Below are 23,301 nucleotides of genomic sequence, written 5' to 3' on the forward strand. Positions count from 1 at the left end.
TGTAAATCATTCATGAATATGTAATATATGATAAGAAGATATCAGTATGAAAAAACGTGACGCCAAACGCGCGAAGATGGTTCTAATAATTGAACTGTACGAGTACAAGCTTCTGTGAACAAACTTTTATTACAAAAGTAGCCGCGAACGGATCGTCAGCAACATGAAAAATCACTAGCTAACGTGGAGTTTGTATACACCGAGGACAGTTATTAACGCTAATCTAATACATCTTTCACAGGTATACATACATTATATACAAAAATCCACGATGGGAAAAACCTGTTTCCTCGGTAAAATAGATAATCGAACTCACCGGGAGCTTGTAACAATACGAATGAAATACTTATGTTCCACAATGGGCATACGCACAGCCAATGCTTGACAATTGCCGATCTCTCTTTACTGTACTAAACAATTAGATGTAATACTCGTATAAAATCTGCGAACGTAGACTATCTAATACGTAGATAAACATTCCATAATATGATATTCAATAAACGAACACTGAAAACACATTAGTCTCATGTTCCGCGAGACAATTAAACTGACTATCACGACTATGGCCTTTTAGAAAACAATTATCACTCGTCTTCTGTGGTCTCTGCAAGTGGTATATGATCAATCCAAGGAGTTACGTTTCTGATTTTCCAACGCCTAACTTGGCTATCGGTGAAACTATCTTCTCAATATCTAACACACCAGACTCTCAGAAAAATGGATCCACGTAGATCATCATTTGTCAATTCTTTTAGAACGTAATTCTCCAAGTAATAGAATACAAACGAACCACAGCCTCAGAAATACTTTCGTCAAATCATTACACAGAATCAGATTCATCGAGTGTCATCGCTAGACGGCGGATCAATTATACAAAATGCAGCTTGTCTACGTTAATTGTAAGAAATACGATGAAAATACTTGGTCTATTTCAACAATTGCGATAAGTTGACATTAATATAACAATGCTATTCAAATCTTCTAACACTTTCGTAGTTGTCCTATGCATTTCTGTTTTGAGCGCATAAAATCCGCAGTCCAGTCATCATTATCATTATTTGATGCGTCTTTCTTCGTCGATGACGATCACACGAGCTGCTCGCGTCTCGGTATCTCGGACGACATCAATTCCACGCGACTTTCAAAGGTTACAGATCTCCTGGTCGGTATCATAGTGACCGAGACGTCGCTCGGAACGTTTCGCTATAATCTTTCTACTTCCGTTCCCGGATTGGTGCTCTCGGTCCTCGATTTCACGCTCGACCTTCGAATCATGCTGCTCCTCAAGGTCTCCCCGCGAAGAGACGCTCTCATCGAGTTCCTCACGCTACCGCGAGAGAAGGTCTTGAAGGACGGCGGTGGCTCCTCAACTTCCGGTTTCCTGGAACAAATGAAAGGAGTCAATGTTTGGCCTCGGTGAAAGAACGGACAATCGCAAAATCACCTTCGAAGACAAGGAACGTCCCACATCTTCTGATCTCTGCCGAAGTTCTCACCATCCTGCAGCGTCTGTGGCAGATCCTTGTCCAACGTTTCCGGCAGGAACAGCGTCATAAGACCTCCAGCAATGCCGATAATGCCTAATAGCAAAAGCGGCAGGACAGACGAGACCACGTCGAGATAGACCACGAAAGGAGCTAAAATACTAGCGACGTAACCCATAATGTGTATCAAGGCTACACCTTGCGCTCTGACCACTGTTGGTAGCACTTCTGCTGCGTACTGAAGCCCTATGTTGTAGGATATGTTTATCCAAAATCGACCCAGGATGGCTAATGAGGCTGAATATATATCTGGAAAAACAGAGACACCCATAAAGTCTACGAATAATCATTGGAAGAATAAAATTCTTTGCAGCAGAAAATACTGTAGAGCGTTTTTGATTATCATTACACTGTGACTATTTTGATGTTCCAGCGTATGTAATCATCTTAATTTTTGCAACTAACTAATGCAATACTAATTATACACTAACTGAACTGTAGATGACTGTACAAATTCCTTTGCAGAAGCTGTTTTGTTTCGTTATGACTTTTAAAATTTAGAATATTGTAGATGCAGTACTTTTTTAATTCTGAATATTGTTCAGAGTGCAAACTGTTGTACTGGGATCATTCTATAGAGCACAAATTTTGAATGAAATTTCTAATTTTGAATCGTACATTGTAACAGGTGAATTTCTGCCTGTGGTTATCAAGTAACGCATTTTAGACACTAACTATTGGAGACAGCGCAAGCCCAGATGCTGAAGATTCCGGAAATGACCAGCGAGCCGCAAGCCAGCCACCTTCTACCCCACCTGTCAAGAACGACAGTGAGGAATGTGTCAGCCGGTAACTCTGTCGCTGCCGCGATTGTGAATGTCACGAAGACATTCAAGCCTAAGTTGTCGACGTTTCGTACGTGACCATCAAACACCAAAGAGATCGCCATCCTGGAAACAAAATCGGAAATTAATTTTCTGAGCGCCTTGAATATAGAACAATATATTATATAAAAGAACAATATATAATATCAAATTCAATCGAAAAACAATATCAAATATTTTCGATAAATACCATATAACAATAAATAAGATGGTGATGTTCCGCAAACGTGGAGTTCTGAATAAATCCAGGACAGAGTATGTCCTTTCCGCTTCCTCTTCCTTCATTATCTTGGCGCAGGTTTCCTGTGGCGTATAAAATGATTTTTATAGAGCTGCGCACTATTTCAGTCCGAACGGTAATTGTTTATTTACCCGAAATCGTTTGTACACATCGTCGGGCACCTTGGTGCCATTTATTCGCTCGAATTTCCCCAATATCGTGATGGCTCTGTCCACCTGACCTTGACTAACCAGCCATCGGGCGCTCTCCGGTATCAGCCATGGTGTTGCCACTGCCAAAACGAGAGGAACCGATGTGGCAATGCAGGTCATTCGCCAGTCGGCTAAGAAATAAGCGATCCAAGGCAGGATGCATGCAGCGAACGTGAAAAACAGCGCTATCGACATGTTCGCCACGAACGTACGCCATTTTGGTCCCACGTATTCCAGCACTGGAAAATTAAGTTTCATGGTTAGCATATATTCTTTCAAATATCTTTAAATTATTTTCAAGACGTTGTACGTATTTTTTAAAATATTTTGGATATGCATTACACATTCCTCTTTAAATGTTTTAACACATTTTTTCATATAATTTGAATACAACATTTTAAATATGTTGTACAGCATCTTAACATTCTTTCGAGGACCCTAAACTAGATTGAATGTTCCAAAGACGTTTAAAAGCCAGTAATACGTAAAAATTTACACGATGCGGAACTCCTTCTTCGACGAAGTGAACTCATACCGAACGCGGCTCATTCTAATGCGCCTAATTCCACTTAATTCTAAAACTACAAGTTCGTTACATGATACGAGAAACAATGTTCGCAATAGATGATGCACTTACGGCGTATTAAAGGTAATTCTGAATTACAGGACAAGGCTTCGTTAACCATCTAACGCTGCTGCTTCGTTAAGAACAATTATTCTCCATTTTCTGGAGGAGTATAAATAGCAACCGTAATTCCGTGTCATGAAATTTCTTTGTTTTCTACTACGGCGATTGCACAATCGTCGAATTGAATCCACGAGGCGGCATAATGGTCACGTGCCATTATTGACACGTGAAAGTCACTCGATTACTTGAATCGTTCGAGGTTGCCAATGACTCGCCGGTCTTGACCTCGCTTCCTTCCTGAATAAGGTGGCGAGAAGGTGAAACCTTCTTCGCCGCCTTGAGATTGATGATCGCCACGAAATATTGCCGATAATTGTCAATTACTTGCCGCGATGACCATCGCCGGAGTCGTCGAAAGGAAATGATTACCGATCCTTATGATGTAAATCGCGTGTATCGCGGGGAATGTGGGAAAACGCATTCGTGTCGACGTTAATTACCGCCGGCTAGTCGCGCGTTCAATTGCTGAAAATTCCCATAAAGCGAGAGTGAACTAGCAAGAATGATACCTGTTCATTAGCGATGGAACTACCGGACTTTAAACGCGACTAATTTATATTGTTTTATAAGAATGACAAGACCGAATTCGCTAAAACTTCGTGCGATTGCTGTTTATAATTAAATTGCAGATGTTCTTCATTTTGTACAAAAATCCGAAATCCAATAGTATATACTTCCGTGAAGAAGTTTATTAAAAAGTTTCTCAGTTGAAACAATTTCACAGCTTTTACGTATAAAATTCATTCTTTTGCAGAGCACGTTCAATCGACACTTTTGCCGATCGCATTTATCTGCAAACAGAAATCAGTTATTTTTGGTTCGATAGTTCTGGTGTCAAAGGTGCGGCTACCATTTCTCGAAAGTAAGATTTTCCAAGAAGCAGCGACAGAGAAATAATAAAAACAGTCGCGTGTTGTCATACCTTCTCTCATCGTTAGATTGATTCATCGTATGCCATCAAGGTTTATTGCCTCCGAGGCGCATAACTCCATCAGAAAACAGGACTCGCTTTCCTCGGGGTCGTTTCTTTCGCCGTTACCGGCGAATATTCCGCGGCGAACGATCGTCGATCAAAGGATGACTTTTTTAAATCGATATTTACCGAGCTCGAGATTAACGCGCACGATGATAACACCGTGTTGCTAGTTGTTAATAATATCCTCGGCGCACAAAGCGGTCGATCGACCAACGTTTACCGGGTCGAGGCAAGGACGCGAATTTACGATATGGTGTTACGTTAGAGCTATTGTGTGATTATTAAATTATTATATTAATTATTAAAACATTAAATTGGTTATTAAACCGTATATAATAAACTAAGCTAAAAAAACTTCTTCATTTATGTTAACATTAAATAGAAATCGTACGATGTTTAAACAAATTCCACTTAGTGTTAAGAAAGTGAAAATTGTAGAGTTAAAAATAAGATGAACTGATTAAATAAATAACATTCATCGTCTCAAATTTATTACTCGTGATATAGACGAAAATTTCTGTTCATGCAAAGTAAACATTTCCGGCTGATTGTTCCTTTCTTTTCTTCGAAAAGATTATTATTGGATCAATGATTAGATCTACTGATAATCGATGTTGATTAAAGGTTTGGTAATTGATGTCCGAGGCATGGAAACTAGTTTCCTTGATCTCTCGGATAATTGGCCAGCGAACAGCATTCCGCCAATGAAAACCGAAGCGAAACGGTTCCACGAACCGTGACTCGATGACTCAAATCGCAGACCCGGAAAAAATCGTCGAAAACTCGGCCAAGTTGACGGTGTTCGCGTTAATTGTCAAGTACTCGGGTTTCCTAATTGTCAAGGCGACTGTAATTGATCGTCTACCGCCACCCTTCTCCTTGGAGGCTGCTAGATCATGCGAACTGTTCGCTTCGCTACATATTGATTAAAACTCTTTCCCAGCTTTTCTCATTCAATTGTTTAAAGTCTGTGCCTACATTTTTGATCTGTGACGGCTAATAACTAAATACAGTTAAGAATTAAATACAACAGATGGTTCGCCTGATTAACGACATCGTAGTTACCATTGTTATTTACAAAATTATTAAATGAAGAAACAAACTGCTACCTGTCTGGTTCTCTTCTGAAGTAATCTAAATTTTTCGAGACATTTAACAAGGAACAGGAAGATTGTATTACCTAGTATATACATCATAGTGAAGCAATTGTCGAAGGCGAATCCAACGAAGAAACGGCACAGCGTGAACTGCCAAAAGGTTTGAGAGAACGCTGTCGCAACTCCAGCTAAAAATCCCATCATATTGGCACCGATCAATGCCGGTATCCTGCCATACTGATCAGCTATCCAGCCGAAGATCAACCCTCCGAAGATGGCGCCGATGAAGAAGATACTCTGCGCTGCGGTCGGCAAAGCGCTGTACTCGCACACCCATCCTAACTATAACAAATGCCATAATTGTCAACAAAGGATATTTTTATCATCTGTAGAAATGATTCCACGAGCTTTTTGATTAACTTCACTTTCAACTAATTCCTATTTTTGTTCTTTACTTTCATTGAAAATCAAATATTTTATTCGCCGTATCGAATGAATCCACTAATTATATCCTAGGTAATTATTTCCACATAATTATCTTCTGTTACCACTATTATTTTACGAACATATTTATCATTTATTCTACGAATCATTTATAACCTCGTTACTTGATTAATTAGTTCCAAGATAAAGTAAACATATAGAAGATGACTATCGCGCGGTGTACGAATGAATTTACTAAAAACAAGCCTGTAGATTAATCTGCACGCTAGACAATAGAACTAAGAGATTATGCGTGCCTTAATTGCAACGATGCGTCGCATTGTCACGAGGATATACAAAGAACATCGTCGCGTTAATGTTCCATTGTTTCGTAACTTTTCGCTGGATCAACTCGAGACGAAACGAACTTTCGCGACGAATAAAATCGTTTGTAAAATAATACAACAATTGTGAAAATTGCATGAAATTCTATTGCACCTCCGTTGCGACGGTCGCGTACGGGATGGTGGTGTAATCAAATTCCCATCCGTGCTGACATTTTTTCGTCGGCCAAGACGGGTCCGGCACGTGGTTTCCATTCAGCATGATCTCGGTGTAATTTACATCGTAAACGGTGCATTTCGAGTAACCTTCGTGGGTGATTGGCACCGCCAGCGACCGTCTGGAAAATGAAAGAAAATTGATCGTTAGTTAAAATTTCCGAATAACGCGGAACGCAGCTGAAATCGATCGCAATTGTTGCAATTCCAGCGTCGGCAAAGTGGAATTCGCGGTCTAAATATTTTCTAATATTCAGTCAAAGAGAACGAAATTTAAACAATTTTAAATAGAAAATTCGTAAGAACTTCTTTTAGTCTTTTTTCGTTCCTTTCATTGTAATTCTTAGATTAAAAGAAGCACGAACCTCTGCCATCGAATGCGACTTAATCGAACATGCACTTCGGCGCATTTGCAGCGCAGCGGTTCGCTACTATTTATGTTAATTCAACAGGTGGACTATCTTCTAAGATCGGCGTTGACATACATGCATTCTGATTTATTGGCTAACGTAATTATGTAATTATTTCTAGACACTGAATGTCTCAATAAGGACACGCGCGATCACCAAAGTGCATTTGTATTCTGCACTAAACCGCATACTCTCGATTTGAGGAACGTCCAGAACTTATAACGCTTTCGATATTCATGAAAGAGATCATTTTTCACGCGGACATTCTCCGTGTACTATAACATAGTGCTGTTGCAGCCAGAGTTAATGACTAACCCTACAGAAAACAGCATTCCGATGCACCGCGTATAAATTGAACCGGCGGCTACTTTCATTCGATTGCTTAACGCCGATTAGCCTAGTTTGCCCAGCGATTTTTACTTTTGCATACGCTATTAATTTCGTGGAATTTTTTCAGACATTTCACAGCATTATCGTAAAATCGATTTCTCGGTCTACTCGATCGCTCAATACGCGATTAACTGCGAATTAATATGGATCCGTGATTGCCAAAATGGCGGAGCCGAATGTTGCGAAGTAAAAGATCGTGTCGAAATCGTCTTTATTACCGAGCACCTTAATTAAGGTAATTACTCGCGAGAGATGATTATCCCGTTTCAGGTATCCTTAATTTACAATGAAATTAGCGAGGTGACGTCACCGAGATCGCCGCCGTCTGATTCGAGCCGACTCAAACCACTTACGCGGTATCGTAAAATTAAGGCTTTCTCGGGTTACACGCACACATTTTCATCGTTGCACAATGAAAATGAAATGCGATAAGACGGACGTAAACAATTGCAGCAACGTTTGCGTTTCTTTGGAAACGCAGTTCTAAAGATCAAGCGCAATTGCAAAAACGCAGTTGCGTTTCAACGATTTTGAACACTGGACGTACTGAAGACTAAAAGCGATTAAAGCTTTGTAAGAATGAAAAGTCAAGATTTTTGTCAACCACTCGCCATCTTTATTTTGATGTAGACATTTATGCAATCTTTTTTTTCACAGTTTTTCAATGGACGCGAAACTCGCCATTTGACCAGAGGGTTCGTTGTTAACACTTTAAAAATTTGAACTTTTCAATAAGAACTTTCAATAAACATTTTATGAAATTGTTTTCAGTAACTTTGTAATTGGTCGCTGATATTTGGCTGGCATTTTTTATCTTAGGGTCGTCGATGGAGACCCCCTGTTTGTTAAACAAACTCGCTATGAAACGAAGTGGAAAGAAAAATAAACAATGTGCTGTTAAGGAGACTTGCTTTCACAGAAAATTGAGTTTAGAAATTGGTAGACTACTTGTTAGTAGGTATACAAAGGGATGATCGGTCATTTTTTTTTCTCAAACAAAGAATAAGATGACGTGGAAAATTTTTTCGGCGTATCTTAAAGAATTGATGTGTTTGCCATTGTGAGACGAATATCTATTAGGATTGTACTTCTTTATCGCACCAGGCTTGTGCACAACGTTGGATGGAGCGTTACGTATATAATCTTTCGCGTTCACGCTCTCATTATTTGTACGAAGGCTCCGCGCATAAATTCGTTGCATATTTTCTGGTGAATGGCCGTGCCGGACGACAGTATTCTAGCGTGCAATACTAATGACGTTATTGCAAAATTTTGTCGTTGAAGAAGAGACGGAACTACATTTCGAAATCTGGAACGACTTTGTACGAGACTGAAAGTTTCTCCGATTTTATGAAATGTTCGATGGAAGAGCTGTGAAACCTAGAGAATATTTCCCTAGGAGAAAACGCAGGTTTTCGTAAAAGCTTAAATTATTCGAATTATACAAAATTACGATTGATCTTTTGCAGAGATTCTGCAAATAATCTTTGTTAATTATTACTTTTTATTCTCGTTGAAATTACAATGAATTGTAATCTAATAATATCAAAAGAATGTTTTTCCTCGACAACCATAAGAAAATTGACGGTGCTCAATTATCAAGTAATCAAAAATTAATGAATTATTCCAGTGATTCATTTTTTTCAACAAGGAAAATGTGCACGCATTAGAACGAAGTCACAATGCTGACGAAAAATGCAGCTGGATTGCAGCTATCACAACAAACCAGTTTTCATGAATAAAATTGAATAGAATTATTAATGGAAATACGATTCTATTTTGTAAATGGTCGTGCATTGTCTTTGTTCATTGTTGATCCACGATGACCGAACGAAATACTTGCCGATGGACACCGAGAATAGCAATAACGTCTTAATAACGACATCTGCGAGATATGTAAGGAACGTATACAATGAAATGTTAGCGAATCCATTGAGTTTTACAATTCTTATCTGCCACCAATCTCCTTAACTATCTTTCAAGTTAATCGGAAGCATGCAATTCCATACTTACATCATTGATGAGCATTAAGCTTGCCGTGTTTAATATTCAACCATCCGGCATAAACAATGTGATCTCACGATCTTCAAATTTTACCACAAATCTGGTTACTATTCAGGAAAAAAAAACCGTAGATTTGACGCATACGTTAGAAAAACCAAGTGGTAAAAACGTCAGATGTATGTAATTATCGTCGACAAATTACGCAATACCTTTGTCTCTTTTCTACGATGACTTCAAAAGAATGGTTTCTGAAAAAGAACTGCGTTCCCAACCTGCATTATAAATGAACAATAACACGTGCACTATTATTAACAATGTTTACGTCTAAGCTGCGCAGAATTTAAAATATCTCCGAGCCAATCTATTTTCAACGCAACTTTCTAGACAACAAAGAAACGTGTCGATACACAAAGAAGTTTATAATATTCTCTTCAGGAATCACCGGCGGCCTCGAAATGTCGCAGACACCTCCACATAAAGAGCAGACGATGCAACAGATGATGCGCTATTCCAACCAATTAATTTTCCCTAATCGAATATATTCAGTGACCTCGCACTTGACTTTCTCAACTCGCTCACTTTTCTAATAACAACATATACATTGAATCTGAACAAATAAAAAATTAATTAATCACTCAGCGATCGAGTTAAAAGAGCAATTGTTATAGCGAATTTCTGCGATAGCTCGGCATCTAATTTTTGCGATACTTCGCGTATCATTTTTCTCGCAGTTGAATGTCCGAAAGGATAGGTAAGATTCGAAAATCTTTTTTGAACCATGCGAGCAACCGGTACGATCGGAGACGGTTGTTGTTCGCAGCAAGGATCGGGCGCTCGTTCGGACGTCTGGTCGTTAATTTCCAGCAAAGTGTATCGGTCTGTATTGTTTCCTGCCGGGCAAACTGGCGCAAGAGCATCGGCAAAAACGGTCATCGCATCGCCGACTATCTGGGAAAGTGTAGAAACACGGTGACGAAACGAAGGTGTAACCCGATTGCAGCTTCGCGTTCGGTTACATACGCTGTCGTAAGCCACCGCACCGCGGGTTAAGAACCTTCGTGTTATTCAAATAATGTAACACCTCGATCGGCAGTCGGTTAAACCGAATAAAACGCGTTTCGCCTTAGCGGGTACACCGCTCGTTCCTTTCCTTTTCATTTTTCTCAACGATACTCCGCGCCGCGCGTTGCATAATGCATTGTAAATTATCGCGGTCTTATTCCCGAGCGACGTCCCGCGCTGATTTCAAACGGTCACTTGACCGTGGAAATTTCCGAATTTTTGCCATTTTTTTTTTGTTTGCCACACGATTCTTCGGTTTTCCAGACCCCTGAATTACTCGGAGACCTGCTTCGATTGCATTGCTTTCACTTTTCGTAAATTATTCGAAGAATCAACGCCTTGCCATTTTAAAAAATAAGAAGTGTCATTCGCGATGAATTATTTTGTGTATCAAGAATTGTAGGATTTTCTATTCAGAATTGAACTGTTATTCATCCTTGAAAATTGTTACAGTAAAGTAATGCACGGGACGACGTAAATTTTTACCATTTCAAAGGCTGTCATAAAATGTGTCGTTCGCAACGATTTATTTTACGTGTCGGTAGTACTGCAGATAAAAGTGCATGCTTGGCGTGCATTTTTCGCAAGCCGACGTTTTAAAACACTTTGCGTCACTGGCAAGAATAAGAAACATTCTTTCCGTCGCGACTTGTTAATTACCCACAAGCAGACTAGTAATGTAAGGCAACAACGTGATTTTATTAACACGAAATTGTTAAAACGCATGTTCGTTTATCACCCGTGAATCGCGACAATTTTCGCAAACATTATTTTCCCGTTACGCGGAGCGTCTGCTGCGTAAAATTCTAATCGCGACAGGTTGTTGATCAGATAACGTAAAAAGATTAAATGAATTATTGGAATACCGATATATTATTATGAAACTGTCATAATTGTTAAAGTAACAAAGAACCTTTACTTGACGTAGATGCTGATTGTAGAAATCGTTATTGCACGTATACAACCGCTGCAGAACGTTTTCATTTTAAATAAAAATCTTACTAACAGACAATGAAATATGTTCTGTCTCATTTTACAATGTTTTTAATATACTGTAGTTTGAAAATATGAATATAAATAAATCTATTATAATAATGCTTTTAATATTGCTAAGCAAATCTGAATTTCATTTACCAATTCAATGTAACCAGCATCGAATAAATAAACGAATCAGCTGCACTATTGTAGATCAACTTGAAAGTTCGCTTAAGGATCAAAAACTGCAATTTTATCAAAACTATATGTATATTTGTAAGCGAATAACGCCTAGAATTAGAAAATGAATTCCACATAATTCAAAGCACTGTTATTCGTCTTGTTCATGTTCGATTAAACAAGTACTCATTATTCAACAGGAAGAATAATCTCGCAGCGTCTATGTTATCCATATTCATTTCGTCTGGCAAAAAGCATTACGCGATCGCGGTAAACATCAATCTCTAACACTTTCTTACCAACCAATGGCATTATTTTACTTAATTAATTGAGAACTGGGCACAATACAGCTGCACCTCGTGTTGGCATTTCAACGACCGATTCCATTTGCTTGCATGCTCTTGCGACAACTTTATGAGCATCTGTTTTTGTATGAAAAACATAAATCGAGCTGCGCGACGCTCGTGTCTAATCGTGTAAAAACTAAATGTTAAGGAGCAGGATATGTAAATAGATTAATAATCGACCGGATGAATCACAGAACACCGTCGGGAGTGACAACAATGTCCTGGAAGTAATTAAGAACGATGATTTAACGGTAATGGAACTGTCCTGACAGGAAACGCACGGACCTGGACAATGTTTCCGAATGCACATTAACGATAATCTGCAGTGTATTCGTAACGCATGCCTATTTTTATAAAACAATTGTTTCTCGAGTACGAGTGTTTCATCGTAAAATGTCGTATTATGGAATACTTCAGTATAAAGACCTTTACTATGGAATACTTCAGTATGGAGTACTTCGCTGTACTTAATAATAGTTTAGCAATCATTTCTCTCGGTGAAATTACATGTTCTGGTACAGTAAATGTTTCTACATAACCGGTAATTACTGGTCGATTAATGCTGCCCGTTAATTACCATATGTCATTCGGATTGCTAAATCTGAAGTACCGGAAAACGGCGTTCCTTTTCTACTAACTTGGCCAAGGTATAATCGGAACACGAACGCTAGATAACTGTAGTTGACGTCAGAAGACCAAATTAAACAAAAACAGCTCGAATGTCTATACAAAGAATGTTTTAACTTGTATTTATCTCTGTGGAACAAAAGATTAGTCTATTTGACACTGGCATTACCAAACAATGAAAGCTTGCAATAATAAAGTTTATTAGATCGCAATTAATTTAGTAGTTTGCCTTCTTGATACTATTAATCGCCATGTTCACCTACCTTTTTCAGCGATGTATTAACAAAGCAGTGCAATCAATGCGATATACTCGAAATACCAGAACTTCGCTTGCAAGGATACAGATCTCTAATACTAATAGTGTCAAGATACCTATGCATTTTTTTCTTCGCCGATGAACGCAGATAGTGCGAGCACTAGTTTCCACCATGAAAAAAAACGACGTATCAAGAGCCGCAGATCTAATAAAAAATCACCCATTGTGATCGCTCTCATAGATACAGAGTCGGTCACGAAAGTCTTACGCGCACCTGCTACATTTTAAATTGCTGCATTCCAATCGACATCGGCAGCTAACAGCGTTTGCTCATTAAATTTCCAATTTAACACACATTATCCATACAAGCAGCGTCGATTGCGTAATCCACAAATTCGCGGAAGCAGTACATAGACAGTTTTCAGCGAGAAACGATTTCGAAAATCACTGATCGTTTACTTATCAATTAAAACGAATCTACGATGTGGAAACTCACCTATTTTGAAAAATTTCCTTTTAAAATCGATATATATAAAATTATCAATTTCGAAAGTAGCCAATTAAGATACGTTCATAAAGTGCATCTTCTAGTTAAAGACAAGTCAATGAAACGTCAAACGATTCACAAAGAGACCCTAGTTGTATTTATCACGAATCTATGAAGGTCTGTTAAAGAGTACTAGGAAAACCATTAATCAATCGCATACCTTTGGTCCACGGTAAGGTTCCCAAGTTCCGGCACCCAACACCAATGATCGTCTGGTATCAGCGTGATGAAGATCTGCGAGAAGTACACCCAGGCGACGAACGAGGCAAAGGGTATCATCAAGATGAATAGGATCCTCTGATAAATCCCGAATTCCCCGACATAAGGTAGCAACTCGTCGAAATCCATGTCTCTCGCTTCATCCTTCGCATCCTTGGCAACCTGTTTAGTCCCAGGGACCTCCAGGTTCATAGAACTCTGACAAGCACCGGCATTGTTCTCCTTATCCAACGGCACAGGTGTCGCGAATTTCTCCTGCGGTGGCATCTTGCCCGCAAATCCTTTATCACAAGATTTGGGGAACACCTCGGAGACTTCGGGGAACCCTTGCTCTCTCAGAAGCTAGTTTTCACTGATCACGATCACTGCCGATCACTGATCCCCTATCCCACTGTTCTCCTAATCGTTGATAACGCGGCGCAGCATCGTTCCCTCGAAGCTTCGAAGCAGGCCGATATATCTTCTTATCTGATCAGTACACAAGGATCCGAAGATACCGATCTCAAATGTTTGCCGGCGTCATCGTCGCGAGATAGAAGATCGGGTACCCGGTCGGTCGCCGCTAAAGGGGAAAGTGGACAAATCCTAAGTGAGGACTTCGAAACTGAAATGATCGGTTCCGTAGCTCGCTATATAGCCACCGAGGTACTCCCTCTCTTTTCCCTTGCAAGTAGAATTCAACGATCTGCGAGTGGCATTGAGCAGATCGCGGATCGTGTCAATCATCTTCGTCACCCGGCCACGGGCAATGTCTCTCGTCCTCGGCCGGAAGATCCGCTTTTCTTCGGTATTGTTGATCCGATGATGACCGGTTCGCGTATCGTCTGATCACACCGTGACAGGTTGTCAACTATGTTGCATCGGGATGATCGCGCGCAGATCAGCCAGGTTTAAATTTAGCGCTAATCGATTCAGGGAAACCAGCTGTGTGATGCGATACACTGACCAACACCAATATTTATTTTTGCAAACCCCGCAATTTTTGCTGGGCACAGTCGGAGCCAAAGGGTGCAAAATTCGGATTGGAATTTTAAAGAGACCGTAAACTTCGAGAACTGTAATCGAAGGATGCCGAAGAATTGATCAATTAAAACTAAAAGTGCTTTTTGCGAAATTACCTGGGGAAATGACTGATTCAGTTTATTGTGCTGTTCCTGAAACATGAAACGCGGAGAACGTCGATTGTTTTTCCTCGTCATTGAAAGAGAACCGGCAGACACTGATTTCCTGATCCTGTCAATGATAAATACGTATCGCTATTCGAGTATCCTGTTTTCATAATTTGATATTTATAGCAAAGACAAAATTTATTTCGTCGACTGAAAATGTACTTCTGGTGAAAGTCTAGTGGAAATATGGTATTTAGGATAAAAATCTGCAGTCATTATTATACATATAACTATGCTAAAATTCAATATTGATGCATCAATAAATGTTCTATTACTTAAAGACAAAAAGAATTACGGAAACAGTGCTGCATGCATCAATTGTTTTAGATGAACATTAGATTTGACAAACAATAATAAATTCGTCTTACAAAGAAAAGTAATACCGTCCACAATACTACAAAATTGTCGGTATCATAATTGCGTTTAACAGTGTGAAAATGTGTTTCTTAAAAAAATCCTGCGGTCTCTATGTCAAACAGAAATCATGGTAACGATTACGCCGTTTTCTTTCTCGTACGTGATTTATTTTGAATAGTTTTTACTCTGACATTTTAACAATAGATTGATACATTTAACATTGCGTTACATTCCTATAATAACATATACAATTTATATGCTTAAAATTTATGAAGTTCCTCAATGTACATATTTCATTAGTGTTTATAGGTAGGTGTCCACTCGATCGTACGGAGTGGAAGCATGAGAAATACATTTTACATACATAGCCAGTTTGTCAACGTTGCACAGACACCTGCATACCTTCTTATATTTATTCAGTAATTTTTTTTCTGTCATGCGATTTTTATTATCTTCTGCCTAGTATACGCGACTTGAACAATTGCGATTTGCAATTTCATTTTCATAGGATATGACATTTTGTCGTGTAACGAAACCTGTCATGACATTTATTCTTATATCTTTCTACCTGTCTGAACTTAACAATGCGCACGCATTTATGTTAGAAAAACTGTACAAACGCCTCGTGAAAAACATTGGAACCGACAGATCATTTTTAAGCGCCTTACACTTAATTACCTCACGAAACTGTCTGTTATGGCAGTAGAATTAAAACTGTATGGTAATAATTATTGTAACGGGAAGTATCAATCAATTAAATAGACGCGGTCCGTTTGACGACGGCCGCTTATTTTGGTACACAGACGTTAGCATTCTTTGACATTCAAGTATCAATAAAATCAACGTGGAATACTGGAAAAGAGCGGTCCCATTTGCTCAAGTATTTGCAATATAAATCTTAAACAAATGAAGAAGTATTATTCGTAGCGGGAAACATACAAAAATCGGATAGTTCGTTTTTATACTTAAAGTTATCTGACTGAACAACACTATTATTAAAGTATAATAGTATATTTCTCCTATTTATTGTAAATAAAATATCGAATATTTCTTGATTATCAAAAAGTCAGAAACATATTTTTCACTGGAAAAAGAATCCACGTGATGTTTTTGTTAAATAAATATTAATTGTAAATCTATATAATTGAAGCCATTTGGATCTTTGTATACTGAATGTTAAAGGGACAACTATAAGTTTAAATATACAATTTTCAGAAACCGTAATGCAGGATAACATAACACGATATTTTCAAAAAGATAAGAGTTGTCCCTTGTAGCTTCATTTTTGAAAGAAGTATGAGTTACATTGATAGTCGCAGTAAGTAAACAATTAATTATCACACGATATCTCCTCTCGAAAGCTAGGATATAAGGATATCCCTGATCAACGCAATTCAATAATTTCTTTAAAAAAATCGGTGCCTTGATTGATCCCTAAACAATTCTGAATACATTTCGTATGATAAGTGAAGCTTATCAAGTCGCTTTTCATATTCGGAATAACGGAAGTTTAGTAACAGTAAATTTGATTGCAGCTTCCTACGTTTCAGTGTCATTTTGATTACGATCTAATAACTTTTTTTTTACAGTATACTAATGTTGTGTAAGGCCTGTACAGTTACAGTGTAATATCTTCTACAAACAAATTCCCTTATGTTTAGTAAGCTTCAATTTCGCAGAATGAACATCGATTGAAAATATATGTATTTTTATAACTTTGACTATTGGCGAAACGAGTATACAAATGAACAAACCGACGTGTATCTAGCAGAAAATAGTCGATCCATTGAACCATTAACTACTTGGCTTAGCTTCGCTAATTAGGCTGAACAGAGGTGTATACAATTTAATTGAATGGTCTCTGGATTCGTTAATTTAGTAGTGGCTGCGTTATGTCGTATTTCATCTAACAATACACTCAGAAAATCACATAAACACGATACTTACTGCTAACGACGGGTCGAGATCGTCTCGATCACGTCAATTGTTTTTTCTTTCAGTATAAAAATCAAGGGCATCATTTATCAGATATCTTCTCTTTGAAAAAGGCATCTATGTCGTTTGTACAAAAAACAAGTGAAAATAGTCCGTTCCATTTTTTTTCTCTTTTCTTTCTTTTCAATTGCAAATACACTTGGTGAAGATTGTATTATTATTTGTTTTTGTTACTTTTTATATAATTGTTGAATAAATCGAATTAGTTATTGATCTCGGATTATAAAATTACGCTACTTATAGTTAACGTACTGCTAGAAAATATTCTATGTAATGCTACCGTATAGTAGTGTATACGTAATATATTATTTAATATTACTATGCTGATATATACAATGTTAGTATACAGTAGCATCACATAGGCATATTGATAAGAGTATGTATTCTGTTAGTTATACCTACTCTTTAGAATTTTTCTACAGTATTTGTTTATTTGTTCATTATGCTCCATCGATTATTTCTGACCCGACTTTCGATAATTTTGGTATTACCCTAAAAAGCCCAAGTTACTTATTCCTTAAGTAAAATCTTTAGAGTTCAATTTAAAAGAGAGAACAAAAAAAATCATTGCTTCAGTACTAGTAATTATCAACAAAACCTCGTGAAATATTTATTGATTACACGTTCCTAGAATTATTCAGATACACGTTTGTTAAAAAGCTCATTTTATATAAAAACTTACGAAAATTTTACATAGCCTCGTAGGGAGTTACTTATACATCAATATGTAGTGTTTAACAGTTTCAAAAATTATTAAAATACGTCCAGTGTATATAGACTTTATAGACTATATATATTGATATAGCACCCAGTAGAATTGAATAACACATGGATAAAATACTTTTGCATAAACTAATACTCTTATTAGTTTACGTTCTTTTCTTCCCTTTCATAATTGAACAAAAATGATGCGTTATGTCAACAACGGCATTGAGAAATTTTAGCAAGTAACATTTCTTCCCTTATTCACACAAAATAAAACAGAGCAGGATACAAAAAGTCAAGAAAACATTTTACTACTTCAAACGCCCGATCTGTAACTCAGATGTTATCGTTATGATTAAACATGAAAAAGAAAGGAAATCAAAATTTGAATATTATAATAAACGCACAATGAACAAATCTAAGGTTTTTTTATGTACATTAACATTAATGTACTTAATTATTAACATTAATACCCACGAAACAGATGTAAGAAAAAATAATGTTAAAACAAAACCACTCCTACAGCTCCAGGAACTTAGTTCTGTTCAATTATCAATATTTTTGATTATTCACAGTGAAATTTGTTACACCAACATTCATAGTAGCGTCAGAGAAATGTTTACCCATGGATAGGATATCTTAAAGTGTTTTTTTTTTCTTAAAATGCGGATATTACCTGCTCATATTTAAAAATGAAAATAGGTGGGTAAAGTCGGCCTTAAACTATGCAGCAAGCTCCTTGTGTAGAAAAGTTTCAATATCCACCCGACATATAGGACAGCGTTTGTTAGTACGCAACCACTGATCGACGCAGTCTATATGAAATAAATGCATGCATGGAAGCCTCCTGTGCAAAAGAGATGCAAAATATATTTATAGAGATTTTGTAGCTTTATAAATAACTTACAATAACATACACAAGATATTTCAGGGCTGATAATACAGCTGAATAATTACTATATAGGATGTTTCCCTTGACATTGTTTCCGTTATGAATAACAAGCGAGATATTGCCGGTATCATAAAACTTACTTTACACACAATACCTCTGTCAATCTGAACATACCATCAAATCTGAAATATCCTGTACCTTTCATAGAAAATATTTTGTACCTGACACATTCGCAGTCTTCAAATTCAGACAAACATATAGTACATTTTTCAAGAGCACTTTCACCGTTTTCAACTTTCTTAACCTGCAGAAAAGAGTAAGCAAATATAATTGATAAAATAGTAACACAAAAATTGATATACATGAGACTTGTGTTACGTTAAATAATTAATTACCCGTTTGTACTTGTGGGGGAATGTATTCCTTTCAATAGACTCCTGCGTCGCTCCAAAATTAGAATGACCAAAATATCGCATGTAATCTTCGAGACTCGGTGAAGGTGGCACGGATGATATCCAAGGTGACAATGCTGATAACCCGTCCTACATATTCAAATGTATGTATAAGTCAGTGGTATATAGCCAATACAAAGCATAATTCAATAAAAAGCTAAGCTTCACAAGATTTCATATATAAAAATTTGGATACATTCATAACCATTCACAGTATAGAAACTTTCTAGTCTAACTTATAAAATTTGTTATCACGTCCTTCTATACCTCAGACCTCGTTGGCCATAGGCGTGGTTCATGGCCTCTACTGGTAACAATAATATCATGCTGAAATATATCGCGTCTCTGATGGGCACGATCAGCATTAGACAACGGATGAAAAGGAGGCATTACTTCATGTCGTCTTGGTTCTACTACAACGAATTCCTAAAAAGGAAAATTCAATGCCTTTACAAGCGAATATAATTCTTTAATGTATTGTAGTTTCCTTGAGGAATAATCAAAAATACCATTTCTCGTAGCAGCGGACAAGTTGGGCGAGCTCCTGGGTCTAGATAACGTCGTGGAGGCGGTGGTGAAATATATGGGAAATAATGTCGAGGAGTTGGGACTATTGGAAGATAATGTTCTCGAAATGCCATATTTTCCGAACAGTTGCAACGGTTGTTCGAAGGATTGGCATTTCCGCTGTTATATCTATGTTGCAGATAGTCCGGTTCACGCATATGCCGACCACATGGCATGGTATTCCTAGAAATCATTGGACGAATTATTACATAATGGAAATGGTTGAATTTTTATCATCATACTAACGGGTGATGCGATGAAGATGGAGAATAAAAATGTCGCCTGCGTAACTCTTGTGTGTCCTGTTGAATCCTCCATAATTTTTCTTGCCGAGGATGCATACGTGACCTTTGTATTCCACCTATACCAGCTGCAACAAATATATTTGAATTAAATATATACACGATCATGTTTGATTTTACTGAACAAAAATAATGTATCTTACGTGGCATTTGACTATGTATTACAGGTATAACTGGTGGACCGTGCCTACAATAGAAGTTATTCTCACTGAAAAAATGATTAAGTTTATTAAATTAGGAAATACCCAATAAATACATGTTACATGAAGTACTATTTCCCATACTTATGTACATAATCTGCTGGTCGTGGATTTACTACGGGATTGGTTGATGTAGATGGAGCATGTTCTTCATCGGATTCCACAGTTAAATCAACCACTGTTACTGGACGATTATTCTCTTCATTATTTTGTACAGAATTTTGCTAAACAATTATAACATATTGTTAGCTTAGTTTAATATATTATTGAAATGTGTATTTTTCAAATATATTATTTGAATAATGCTCAGGTCTGATTTAAATCAATAGGCCTTTGTTTCCATACCTTACTATTGTGATTTACTGTTCCAAGAACTAAAACTGAACCATCTTCATCGTCACTACTAGAAGACCAATCTAACTGTAAGTCTGGTGCTGATGGTGCATCATCATTACCTAATCAAAAAAAAATATTGTGATAAACATTTCATTTTGTCTTTCCTTAAAAGTAATTATATGAAGAAATGATTTTACTTATTGGACAAGTAGAATATTGTTGAGGATTAATTGTGTTTGGCAAAATCTGGTGGTAATATGTATTGGCTTCATTGGCACTATCGTTTTCAATGTTTTGCGGAACTCGATTCAAAATATTTCCAATATTTGTTGTTGATCTAATTGTGCTGGTGAAATATGACATACACATAACATGAAATAGCAATGATTAATTAAAACACAATTCGCCTATATTAATATTTCATACCTATTAGGAACACCATCCGAGAGCCTAGATGGGCCTGCTATACTTAAACTATCAGCTTGTTGATCACTTATTGACTTATGAATCTCACTTGTGGACTTTGGTGGAAGTCGCTGATACCAATATCTTTTACAGAAATCTCCACAAGTTGCTCCATATATGTTTCTGAATTGTTGTCTATGACATTCCTGGTGCTTTGTGCTTCTCTCATGCCTATGTCGACTTATATCATAATTTATATGGTCAGGATTAATAGGAGTTACTTCAGATTCTTCTATATCACTTTCTGCAAATAAAGGTTCAAAATCCATGTCAGTTCCTGTAATAAACAAAAATGATTTGTAAGTATTGCTATCTATTTTAATATACCCCATTCTTTTTATACTTTATTTTACCTGTACTAAATCTTGGCTGAGGAGATGGATCAACTGTAGATGTAAATGCTGTATCAAATATATCTGCTAAAGAAGTAGAATTTCCTTCCATTGATTGAGTTGCAGATTCCCCATGATATAAACCATTCTGCTCTTCTGCTTTAGTCTTACACCAAACTTTTTCGGAGCCTGCACTTTCTTCCATCCTATTCGAAATTGTTAATTACTTGATAATCATCTTTAAACAAATTATATTTAATGCTGCAATTAGCAAACAAATTTATTTAAACATAAATTTTCATTTAATCATCTGATCATGATGCAATGAACAAGCTAAGATATTTAAACATGAATTTTCATTAAATTACCTGATTCTGATAGGAAGGAATATGCAGACAATTGATTTACGAGTAAATACAATAGTATAATGCAGCGAGAAACAAAATAAAATACGAAAATGTTATACACATACAAATTGGAGCAGAACAAAAATCTAGAAGAATATGTCCTAAATACGTACAATGTACATATATATCAATATGTACATATCACGTAACGTATAATAATATATACAAAAATTCTTTTTATCACGCGAGTCAAATAATTGCAATTACCAGTCCTACGAAAATGAGCACTTCCTCACAAGTATGACGGTAACGACTGACATTTCATGCAAATTTTTCTGCTGCATTTGCAAATACTCGATGCAATATTTAAATTGAGGGTTAAGAAAGTGTAAGTACTTACATACCTTGCAATTCCTTCGATGGTTTCGTAAAACGATAAAGCTCTCCTCACCACGTCATTTTTCCCGAGATATTTATTTTCTATACATCACTGTCATTATGTAGCACTATCTATACACATCAATATTAGCTAAATAACAGTTCCACTTAAAATTTTCACGAACATTTAATCCATGTAAAAATTTCGATTAAATACTTTTACCAGTAATAACAATAAAATCGGAGAAAAATTTACGTAGACTTTCTTTCGGTAATCTACATTTGGCAACTATGATACCATCAATCGTAACTTGCATTAACTACGCTCAATTTTAGGCAGTCTCCGTTGATTATGTAGTGTGCTACCTTTCCGAGACAGATAACAATCGTTACGTTGGTTCCGAAAATATTTCACTAACAGTACACTATTTTAATTTCTTTAAAAATCATTATATTGCACACAATTATTTCAATTCTCACGCTGTACACATTCATTCAAAAAATCTTTCTGAATGCGTCTGCGATTCATTATATGTACATTTTTGTACATTGTACATGTTAGAAGAAAAGTTAATTCCCCTATGTCTCTAGCAATTGGTTGTAAAACTAGCGCACACTTACAATAAATGACGACAGAGACAACTATGTACATAAATGCATTTCATTTGTTGTAATTTAAATATCTGTAACTTAAATTTAAACGACGATAATTTTGATAGCACACGACATATCGTTCAAGTGATAGTGGCGGAGTTCTAACTAACCATCAGTCATTAACAGAATTTAACGCAGTAATGAGTCCTACTTCCGCACACCTCCAGGCCACAGCTCGAACCTTTAGCGAGGGTCAGTGAAGGAATTTTCTTTGCTCTGATTGGTTGGAAATGTACTGGTGAGATAGTGCTGCCCTCACAATCAAAGAAAAAGGAAGAAAACAGTGAGTAAGTGAGACAGCATGAAATCAGTACAATACATGTGCAGCAAGTTACACTGGCGAACGATGTAGCTTGTCTTACTCTACCGTGCTTGCGATCATACACTTTTTGCGCATCCTCCGATTGGTCCGCCATCGGAGACACGCGGCGCGAAATTCGATTTTTAAAGAAACTGCAATTAATAAAATTTGTTACCTCATAGGAACAATTACGATAGTATCTATTAAATCGACTAAATGTAAATTCGACATTTGTAATTTCTAAGAAACCCGCGATCCTACTCCTACGATTTGGCGCGGAAATTACGA

General features: G+C 37.0%; 2 protein-coding genes across 5 annotated transcripts; both read right to left on the minus strand.

Moving 5' to 3' along the window:
• Positions 1 to 110: 110 nt before the first annotated feature.
• Positions 111 to 14,194, minus strand: LOC144470163 (organic cation transporter protein-like). The gene is made up of 8 exons (XM_078181038.1): positions 13,503 to 14,194; positions 6,483 to 6,666; positions 5,645 to 5,903; positions 2,741 to 3,039; positions 2,559 to 2,671; positions 2,220 to 2,434; positions 1,445 to 1,793; positions 111 to 1,381 (listed from the first exon to the last, which is right to left on the minus strand). Exons 1-8 carry the CDS (start codon positions 13,826 to 13,828, stop codon positions 1,204 to 1,206), a joined length of 1,923 nt encoding a protein of 640 aa, XP_078037164.1. The 5' UTR covers positions 13,829 to 14,194; the 3' UTR covers positions 111 to 1,203.
• Positions 14,195 to 15,246: 1,052 nt separating this feature from the next.
• LOC144470129 (uncharacterized) lies at positions 15,247 to 22,778 on the minus strand. 4 transcript variants are annotated; one of them, XM_078180981.1, is made up of 14 exons: positions 22,282 to 22,778; positions 22,081 to 22,186; positions 21,355 to 21,539; positions 20,963 to 21,278; positions 20,734 to 20,882; positions 20,546 to 20,655; positions 20,285 to 20,424; positions 20,144 to 20,208; positions 19,945 to 20,068; positions 19,641 to 19,881; positions 19,399 to 19,557; positions 19,075 to 19,221; positions 18,901 to 18,983; positions 15,247 to 18,634 (listed from the first exon to the last, which is right to left on the minus strand). In XM_078180981.1, coding segments are annotated over exons 2-14 (1,845 nt in total). In that variant the 5' UTR covers positions 22,083 to 22,186; positions 22,282 to 22,778; the 3' UTR covers positions 15,247 to 18,510. The 4 variants fall into 4 exon arrangements, with proteins under 4 accessions (XP_078037107.1, XP_078037105.1, XP_078037108.1 ...); XM_078180979.1 differs by having other exon boundaries at positions 22,081 to 22,190; XM_078180982.1 differs by having other exon boundaries at positions 22,085 to 22,778.
• Positions 22,779 to 23,301: the final 523 nt, after the last annotated feature.

The sequence above is a fragment of the Augochlora pura genome, chromosome 5 (assembly GCF_028453695.1).
Source record: "Augochlora pura isolate Apur16 chromosome 5, APUR_v2.2.1, whole genome shotgun sequence".
Taxonomy (NCBI): Eukaryota; Metazoa; Arthropoda; class Insecta; order Hymenoptera; family Halictidae; genus Augochlora; species Augochlora pura.